Below are 9833 nucleotides of genomic sequence, written 5' to 3' on the forward strand. Positions count from 1 at the left end.
TAAAATTTTATTTATTTATTTATTTATTTTGGCTGCGCCGGGTCTTAGTTGCGGCAGGCGCGTGGGATCTAGTTCCTGGACCGGGGATCGAACCTTGGTCCCCTGCTTTGGGAGCACAGAGTCTTACCCACTGGACCACCAGGGAAGTCCCCAAATCTATGTTGTTTTTTGTTTTAAAGCTTTTTAAAATTTTTTATTTTTTAAATTTTTGGCTGCATTGGGTCTTCATTGCTGCGCACGGTCTTTCTCTAGTTGCGGCGAGCGGGGGCTACTCTTCGTTGTGGTGCGCGGGCTTCCCATTGCGGTGGCTTCTCTTGTTGCACAGCACGGGCTCTAGGTGCATGGGCTTCAGTAGTTGTGGCTCGGGCTCAGTAGTTGTGGCTCGCGAGCCCTAGAGCACAGGCTCAGTAGTTGTGGCACATGGGTTTTGTTGCTCCACGGCGCGTGGGATCTTCCTGGACCAGGGCTCGAACCCGTGTCCCCTGCATGGGCAGGCAGACTCCCAACCACTGCGCCACCAGGGAAGCCTTCTATGTTGTTTTAAGCCACTAAATTTGTGGTGATTTGATACGGTGACAATAGGAAACCATATTTTCTATACCTCCATCCATTCAGGGGCTCAAGCCAGAAAGCTAGGAGTCATCCTTGACCTCCTCCTCCCCTCCATCACCCTTAAGCAGGTCTGTTGATTTCACCTCCTAGACAGTTCTTGACTCCAACCACTTGTCTCCAGATCCCTTGTACTTGCAGGTTTGGAAGGTGATCTAAGCCAGCATTGTGCCTCACCTGGATCCTTACACCAACCTCCTGTTAGTCAAAATTTCAGAAACAAAGACCTGATTGAAATAAAAAGATGTTTATTGGGGGTTTGTCTGGACTGCAGCCCAGGAGACACAGATTCAAGAAGCACTTGAATTGTTTTCCGCTGGATTACAAAATAGGGGAGGCTTATAAAAGCAAACTTGCCAAGTTACAGTTAGTTACATGAGTTGTTTCTCAAGAATTATAATTGGAGCTGGCAAGCAGTAAGGGTGCTTGTTAAGTAAGGATTGGTTGGGGTCCGAAATGGTTGCATGGTTACAAGGAGAGAACTTGAGAGGAAAAGGCTACAGCTGGTGGTGTCCTCGGATCTGGCACAGTTCAAAGAAAGTTCAAGTTCTCCGTGGTGCAGAGAGGTGTCTGAGACCAGATGCTCAACGGCCGCTTGACTCCGTTTTTGAACACCTGAACTGGGGTCACTCTGTTATAATTTCAATTTGTCACCACTCCTGACTGGGCTTACCGCTCCCACTCTTGCTTCCCTCTGCTTTTCATCCAGTAGCTGATACAGTCATTTCAAAGTGCAAATCTGATCGTGTAACTTACATGTTTAAATTCTTTCCATGATTCCCTGTTGTTCTCAGGAGACAGGAACACAGTTCTTAAGGGGGCCCCAGCCTGGTCTGGCCCCTGCTGACTGTTTCGTCACATTTCACTCCCTGTGCACCTGGCTTTTTGCTCTTAGCATCCCAGCCTTCTGCCTCAGGACCTTCATCTCTGCTGTTCCCTCTGCCTGGGACACCTACCCTCATTTCTCATTTGCCTTATGAAATATTTACAACGTGCTAATGTTACAAGGAACGATGAACACCCCTGTCTTGACCATCCAGTTCAAGGGCAAAATGTCATCAATTTAGGTGAAACCTGCTAATTACTCCTTCTGGATAACAGCCTTCTTCTTGCCCACCAGAAACAACCAATATCGCAATTGGGGCATCTTTTATTGCTCCCACATTCCTTTAAACTTATAGGGCACGTGTTTACAAACCCAGCAATCCATACCAGTCATTTGCTTATTTTTTAACTTTAGATGAAGGATAACATCCTGAATGTATTCGTCTGCAGCTTGCTGTGGCCTGCTGATGTTATGTTGGGGGGATTCATCCATGTTTATACTTATATCTTTAGTTAATTCAGTTTCATTGCTGTATAGCTTTCCACTCTATCAATATACCAAAACTTGTATCTTCATTCTCCTGTTAATGGGCACTTAGTTACCAGTGTTTCTGTCAACAAAGAGCATGCACTGGGGTGTGCAGTGGGTACATCAGCAGCTATCGGTTAAGCTGTCTCCCCAGGCGGTCATGTCAATGTCCGTTCTCACCCACAGGGTGTGAATGTTCTGTTGTTTCACCTCCACACCAACAATCGGTATTGTTAGACTTTTAAAATGTTGCCAATCTGATAGGCATGAAAATGCCTGTCTCACTATGGTTTTAATTTCATTTCCTGCCATTTAAAACTACCCTGAGTACCATTTTTCACCTATCAGATTGGCAAAGATAAAATCCGTTGCTGACGCTATTTGCCACTGGAAGGAAGCGGGCACTTCCACAGGGAAGTTTGGCGGGGGGAGGTGTGTAAATTGGCCCAGCTCAAGGCAGGGCATCGGCCAACTCTAATAGGAAGCTTACATGTCTATACCTTAGTTTTTCTGTTTTACGTCAGGTAGAGAAAGAGTGTACATTCATTCTCTCAGTCTGCCTGTTTTCAGAATGCACTGATCTCCCCCATACCCCACTCCAGGCCAAATATCCTCTTACTTCCCCTCCAGTCGGCCCCCGCGCAGGATGAATCCCCAGGCTTTTTCCAGAACACAGGAGGTGTGGCTGCCTCATCTGCAGTTAGGAGAGGCTAACAGGCATCTGGCCGCTTCTTAAACAGACATTCAATCAACTCGTCTTACTTTTGCCTTCCCACTTACACTGTACCCGTTTCAAACAACTCCGACAATTTGAGGGAATTTTGCTGCTTAAGGTTGGTTCTCAGCTGTTGTTCTCTTCTAGGTTATTTTTCTCAGGACTGCTAAGACCTTTTCACTCATCTGGGTGCTTTTCATCTTTCCAAGCATTCTTGCTGTTGCATCTTCTTCTGTTCTTTCAAAATCTGTAGGATTTTGCCCTCTAAAAGTCCCTCTTAGAGAAAACGAGAACCAACCAGCGATGTTGGATTGGAATAGAAAGAAAGATAAAAAGTATGTGCCAACAATCATGCTTCTTGGTATTTATCCAAAGGAGCTGAAAACGTGTATCGACACAAAAACCTGCACACAAATGTTCAGAGCAGCTTTAAATTCATAATGGCCAAAACTTGGAGGCAGCCAAGATGTCCTTCAGCAGGTGAACGGATAAATAAACTGTGGTACATCCAGACAATGGGTTATTATTCAGTGCTAAAAAGATATGAGCTATTAAGCCGTGAAAAGATATGGAGGAAACGTAAATGCATGTTGCTAAGCAAAAGAAGCCAACCTGAAAAGGCTACATACTGTATGATTCCAAATATATGATATTCTGGAAAAGGCAAAATTGTAGAGACATTAAAAAAATCATTGGCTGCCAGGGGTTGGGGGAAGGGAGGGATGAATAGGCAGAGTGCAGAGGATTTTTAGGGCGGGGAAGCTATTCTGTATAGACACTCTACTGGTAGATACATGTCATTTATACATTTGTCCAAACCTAAAGAATGTACAAGAGTGAACTCTAATATAATCTGCAGACTTTGGGTGGTAATGATGCTGATGTAGGTTTATCGATTGTAACAAATGTACAATAGATGTGTGGGATATTGATAGCGGGGGAGGCTGCTAGGGTTAGGGTTGGGGGCATATGGGACTTCTCCGTACTTTCTACTCACTTTTGCTGTGAACTACTCTAAAAATAAAGTCTATTTTAAAATGTGTGTGTGGTATAGGGATTAGATAGTTATTTTGTTTTTTGCCTTGTGTTTTTCTTCTAGGTCTGTGCATTGAGAGGGCCTGGGAGTAGCAACACCTCATTAGCAATGACCACACCCAGCACCCACATCTTGGCTTCTAAACACCATTTCCCACTAAAAAGGAACCAGGGACCCTTGCAGAGATGGATGGTTTCAAGGCTGAGGCAGAGAAAAAAACAAGATGTGCCTAGATCATTTTGTGCCTGAGAGCAAGAAAGTATTCAAAGAATGGTGAAGAAATGTCAATAGGACACAGAAGCCAGCTCGAAAGGGGTCCTGCTGGCCACACTGGACACAATTTGAGCATCAAAATAATGAGAGTAATATGTTATAACCCATTAAATAAAGTAGGAATCTGGAGCACCCCCGATGTGACCTCACCCTCCCCAGAGGGTCTGAGTGGCTGATGGTCTTATGTCTCAGGCAATCATTTACCCAAGGCAACACTGAAAGAGAGGGACCAAAAAAGTCAACGACTCTTCCACAACCCACTGCCCCATCTAACTGTAGTGGTTTCAAAATAGATCCACAAATTCTGATACTCTCGTTCATCAAAGGTCTATGTCTCCTTCCCCTCCACCCCCTCCTTTGAATCTTGGCTGGACTTAGTGACTTGCTAATAACTGATAGAACACAGCAGAAGTGATCATGCATGACACCCAAGGACTTCTACTTTGTCTACTGAAATATATTTGGAGTGCTGAGCTACCGTGTAAGGAATCTGATTACTTTGGGGCTGCCAGGTTAGAAGGAAGCTCAAGGCCACATAGAGACACTCCAGGCAGCAATCCTAATCTCTGAGTCATTGTAGTCAGCCACCTGAGGGAAGTCACTGGGACCCTCTGTGCCAACCCACTTGCCAGCTGAATACCTGAGTGACCTCAGTCATTACTACAAGGAACCAAAGAATCTTACAGCTGAGCCTTGCTGGAATTCCTGATCCACAGAATCTGTGGGCATAATAAAACAACTGTTGCAAGCCACTAAATTTCTGGTCATTTGTTACAAAGAAATAAGCAGCAGAATACTATGTCAGATCACCTCTTTGTCCCTGAGGACTTCTCAACCTTTTGTTATTCCTCGGATCCGGATTTCTTTCTTTTTTCCAGTTTCTCCAAGGTTAAATTTGGGGAAGGGAACCAGCAGCCCATACTGGTTCATCGCTTTATCATCTGGTATGTTTTGCAGTTTTCTTTTTTTTTTAATTAATTATTTTATTTTGGCTGTGTTGGGTCTTTGTTGCCGCATGTGGGCTTTCTCTAGTTGTGGCGAGCGGGGGCTACACTTCATTGCAGTGCACGGGCTTCTCATTACAGTGGCTTCTCTTGTTGCTGGGCCCGGGCTCTAAGCACGTGGGCTTCAGTAGTTGCAACATGCGGGCTTAGTAGTTGCGGCACGTGGGCCCTAGAGCGCACAGGCTTCAGTAGTTGCGGCACATGGGCTCAGTAGCTGTGGCTCGCAGGCTCTAGAGCGCAGGCTCAGTAGTTGTGGCGCACGGGTTAGTTGCTCTGCAGCATGTGGGATCTTCCCGGACCAGGGCTCAAACCAGTGTTCCTTGCATTGGCAGGTGGATTCTTAACCACTGCACCACCAGGGAAGTCCCACTTTGCAGTTTTCAACTAGGAACTTAGGTTTGGTCTGTATTAGTCTGCTGTAATTCTGCATGAGGCTGGTTGAGGGTGTTTTCCCTGGCTTTGGCCAGAGCCTACTTTCAGTTTATTTCTGTGCTTGGGGTTTCCTGAACTGCTCCGTAAGGGTATACCCAAACCCCGATCAGGCCTGAAGAAAAGCCTGTGGTTATGAATTCCCTGAGGAAAAATTCCCTCCACCCAGAGCCTAAGCCAAAATGGACAAGTTTCCTAGGTATGCCTCAATGGCATCAATCAGATTTTTTTCTACCACATTCTTTCATTCAAGATATAGCCCTTCAAGGGACTAAGTTTTATGCTAGGGCCTCTGCTTCTCTAATAAGAGCTTGGCCCAAGGTCCAGCAGCTGTTAAAATCCAAGGCTTTATATGATCCAGCAATCCCACTCCTGGGCATATATTCAGACAAAACTATAATTCGAAAAGATACATGCACCCCTATGTTCATAGCAGCACTATTTGCAATAGCCAAGACATGGAAGCAACCTAAATATCCATCAACAGATGAATGGATAAAGAAGATGTGGTATACATACACAGTGGAGTACTACTCAGCCATAAAAAAGAATGAAATAATGCCACGTGCAGCAACATGGATGGACCTAGAGACTATTATACTAAGTGAAGTAACTCAGAGAAAGACAAAAATCATATGATATCACTTATATGTGGAATCTAAAATACGACACAAATGAACTTATTTACAAAACAGAAATAGACTCACAGACATAGAGAACAGACTTGTGGTTGCCAAGGAGGAGGGGAAGGAAGGATTGGGAGTTTGGGATTAGCAGATGCAAACTATTATATACAGAATGTATAAGCAACAAGGTCCTACTGGATAGCACAGGGAACTATATTCAATAGCCTGTGACAAACCATAATGAAAAAGAATATGAAAGAGACTATATATATATATATATATATATATATATATGTATATATATATATACACGTGAGTAGAACTAAATCCCTTTGCTGTGCAGCAGAAATGAACTTGGGCCCAGGAGATTTCTCATGTTCTCTCTGAGCTCAGCTGTACCTTTAAAACGAAGTTTGATTTTTTAAACCAGTATTTCTGGGTATTTATCAGAGGCAACCACACTGCAGAAGCACCAGTCTCAGAGTCTCCTTCACAAAACACATTCATCAGATGGCATCATTCTCTGTTTACTGGCTGTTCAATAAAGACCAAGAATCTTTACCTGGTTTAAAAGCTCAGCTTCGTCTGGCCCCTACTAGCACAGCACTCACCACCCTCACCACCCCCATCTCCCCTGCTCTCTCCACTCTAGGTGGAGAATAGAAGAGATCATCCTCTTCTGTTATTAACTAGGCCCTGCCCCCTTCTGACTCAGGGCCTTTGCATATGCTATTCTTGCTGATTGCAACTCTTTTCTACCCAACCTGTTTCACCTTTTTTACACCTTCAGGGCTTGGCTCAAACTCACTCATCACTTCCTCAGGGAAGCCATCTGACCTCCCCCCAAACAAGGTCAGACAGACCTCAGTTACACCCTCACAAAGCTCCTATATTTGTTTACGGCACTAATCACAATGCCAGAAAAATTATAGTTGAAGTATAAATTACAATTATTAAAACTATGCACTTATTTGCGAGACTATTTTAATGGCTGTCTCCCCCATTGGACTGTGAGCTCTGCAAGGGCCCAGCCTGTGGGGCACCCCAGTGCCCAGCTCAGGACAGGCAAAGAACAGGAGCTCAATAAACGTGTGGTGAATTAACAAAATACAAATAAGTGCAGAACCAGGGCAAAAAACTAGGAGCCCTGATTGCCTGGCCACAGGCTCACCTTCAATAGGCCAGGTGTGAAGGATCCCTTTCTTGGGACCCACATTCTCAGCAAAATCACCAACCTACCCGCCCCCAGCTTAGATGGGGAGATAAGAGGAACTGACCATATCAATAAATGTCTTGAGTTTTAATGAGTCTGCCATAGAGCGTTCTTCCCCACTTCGCCATCCTGGGGGCCCAGATCTCAGCTCAGGTTGGGGTAAGAGCGGGGGAGGGGAATAAATGTGAATGGGACTGAGGGACTGGGGCTGGGAGAAGAGGGACCAGGTGAGGCGCAGAAAGAAGGAGCTAAGCCCAGGCCCTGAGACAAGCCAGACAGCCAAGCCCTTTTAGCATCCAGGGAACAACACGGTGACCAAACAAAATACATGTGGTCCTTACAAGCAAAGTTGTGTCATATTGTGCCCAAAGTTCCAGGGCAAGTCTGTATTGGGCCCTAAGTGCCTGCTGGGGGCACTCTCAGCCTGGAGAGTCAGGAGGAGGCCCATCCTGTACCTGGAACTTGGGCAGAAGGCGTGATCTTGGCCTGGAAGGTGGGAAGGACACACCAACTTGGGCCTGGAGGAGATGCCACCTCGGGCCTGGGGAGCTGGGAGGGGGACCTCCTCGGGTCAGGAGGGGGTCTCATCTTGGGCCTGATGAAGAAAACCACAGGGGGTCCCTGGAGCCCATAATTAAGTAGGTAGCTTAAACAGGATGGGAGAAGCAAAAAGAAGCAGAACCAAACCTAAGGGTACAGCTGGACCCAGGAAACAAGATCAGGCCAAGGGGGTGGAGCTAAGCCCAAGGAGAAGGAGCCAGGAGGTGGAAGAGCAAGGCCTAGAAGGAGGAGATGGAATCAGAGCCAAGCCTGGGGAGCAGAAAAAGGGTCCAGATTAGAGGGCTAAATTCCAGAAGTGGGACTAGGACCAGAGACATCAGGGAATCTGCGCCAGAAGCAGGACCAGCCCCTGTGAACAGAAAACAAACTGAGGAAGGCAGGCAGACAGGAAAGGTGAGGCTCTGTGAACCGCTAAGATGGAGACAGGTTAAGGAGTAGCTAGTTACCCAGGAGTTTGAGCCAAGCTTCAGACACACACAAGCTCTGAACCAGGAAGCAAGGGCCAGGACCAGGGGGAGGAACCAGATGCTAGGGCCTGGCAGGGCTGCACAGCATTAACCCCCCATCCTCCCACCCCACCCCCCCCCCACACACAGCATTATCCAGGGGGCGGCGTTATCCCTGAGGGTAACAGCAAGATGGGTGGGTGGCTAAACAGGGCACAGAGCCAGGTCCCAGAGGCCGCAAGGCCTACCCCCAAGGCTCAGTCAGGCGGGAGACTGGGTCACGGCTAGGCTCGCGGTCCCGGGTCTTGTTCGGGCTCTGTGCCCGGCACGCCGCGGATGTCGGGCAGCAGGCGGCAGCCGGCCACGATGTCCAGGCGCTCGGCCAGCGCGCAGAGGTCCCCCCGCGCCAGGCGCACGCTGTGGGCCGCTGCCAATCCCGCCGCCTGGGCAGCCGCCAGCCTACCGGCCAGGGCGGCCACATCACGGCCCGCGCGGCGGTACACGCCGCTCACCGCGGCCGCTACGTCGTGGTCCAGCCGCGCCTGGCTCTCAGCCAGCCGGAGCTGCAGCAGCGAACGCGCGGGGGCGGGCGCCGGGGCCTCCTCCTCTCCCCAGGCCTCCCCGGCAGTCTCCCGCTGCACCACGAGCGGAGGCAGATCCCTCGGAGCGGCCTTCGGCTTCGGCTCCGGCTCCGAGTCCGAGTCGGTCTCAGCGGCCTCCCCGGCCACCCGCAGTCCCGTGGGGCGGCCGCGCGTCGGGCCCGACGGGCCCAGGTACAGCTCCTCCTCCTCCGACGAGGACGCAGAGAGCTCCGAGTCCGTCTCGGCCGCCTCCCCCGGCACCACCGTCTCAGGCCTCCGCAGCGGCCTCCGCCGACGACTCTGGGACGCCATGGCGCGAGCTAGGGAGAAGACGCGCGAAGGGATGCTATGAGAGGCGGGCGCCCTGCCGTGGTTAAAAGGCGCAAGTTCTGGATTTTCAGCCCCTCCACTGACTACCTTAGCAATTTGGGGCCATCTGCTTCCCCTGCCTGGGCCTCAGTTTCCTTTTCTGCATCATCATCCCTGATGATGATGATGGGGGCTACTGGACCCCAGCCTCCTCAGTGTACTGATGGGAAAACTGAGGACCACCAGCTCGATCAAGGCTGAGGCACGAGTACCCGGAGTCCCAAACTAAGCTCTTTCCGATTTTGCTTCCTAGCAGAGGCCACACCCCACACCGTCCTCCAAGCCTTGTCAGATTCGGAAGCACACGGGCTCCTGAGCCGTTCAGGTACCAGTGCCTGGGTCACAGAAAGGGTAACAGCCCAACTGGACTCTGGGAAGGGTGCACTAAGGGCGGGGTAGGGAGCGCTATCACCGCAGACCGTACCGAGTCACCGGAGCGCCCAGCCGACGGGATCCGCTACCTAGCCGAAGTGCAGAATCTTTACCGAGAGAGGAGAAGCCGGCAGCCCCAACCAACAGGGGAGCAGGTTGGGAGGGTGTTGGCGGCCAATCACCTGGGCCGCTCGCCTACCAACCAGGAAGCAAGCCCTCAGGACCAGCTTTGAGGGGGTGTGTGA

General features: G+C 49.1%; 1 protein-coding gene across 1 annotated transcript; it reads right to left on the reverse strand.

The window, feature by feature from the left end:
• Positions 1-7331: 7331 nt before the first annotated feature.
• BLOC1S3 (biogenesis of lysosomal organelles complex 1 subunit 3) lies at positions 7332-9797 on the reverse strand. The gene is made up of 2 exons (XM_082438844.1): positions 9641-9797; positions 7332-9167 (listed from the first exon to the last, which is right to left on the reverse strand). The coding sequence occupies exon 2, from the start codon at positions 9157-9159 to the stop codon at positions 8551-8553; it is 609 nt and encodes a 202-aa protein (XP_082294970.1). The 5' UTR covers positions 9160-9167; positions 9641-9797; the 3' UTR covers positions 7332-8550.
• Between the last annotated feature and the right edge of the window lie 36 nt (positions 9798-9833).

Source organism: Balaenoptera physalus (genome assembly GCF_965194825.1).
Source record: "Balaenoptera physalus genome assembly, chromosome: 19".
NCBI classification, from domain to species: domain Eukaryota; kingdom Metazoa; phylum Chordata; class Mammalia; order Artiodactyla; family Balaenopteridae; genus Balaenoptera; species Balaenoptera physalus.

Bases quoted from the DNA above. Each gene is read 5' to 3' on its own strand.
- BLOC1S3 (XM_082438844.1), bottom strand. From the start codon at position 9,159: ATGGCGTCCCAGAGTCGTCGGCGGAGGCCGCTGCGGAGGCCTGAGACG.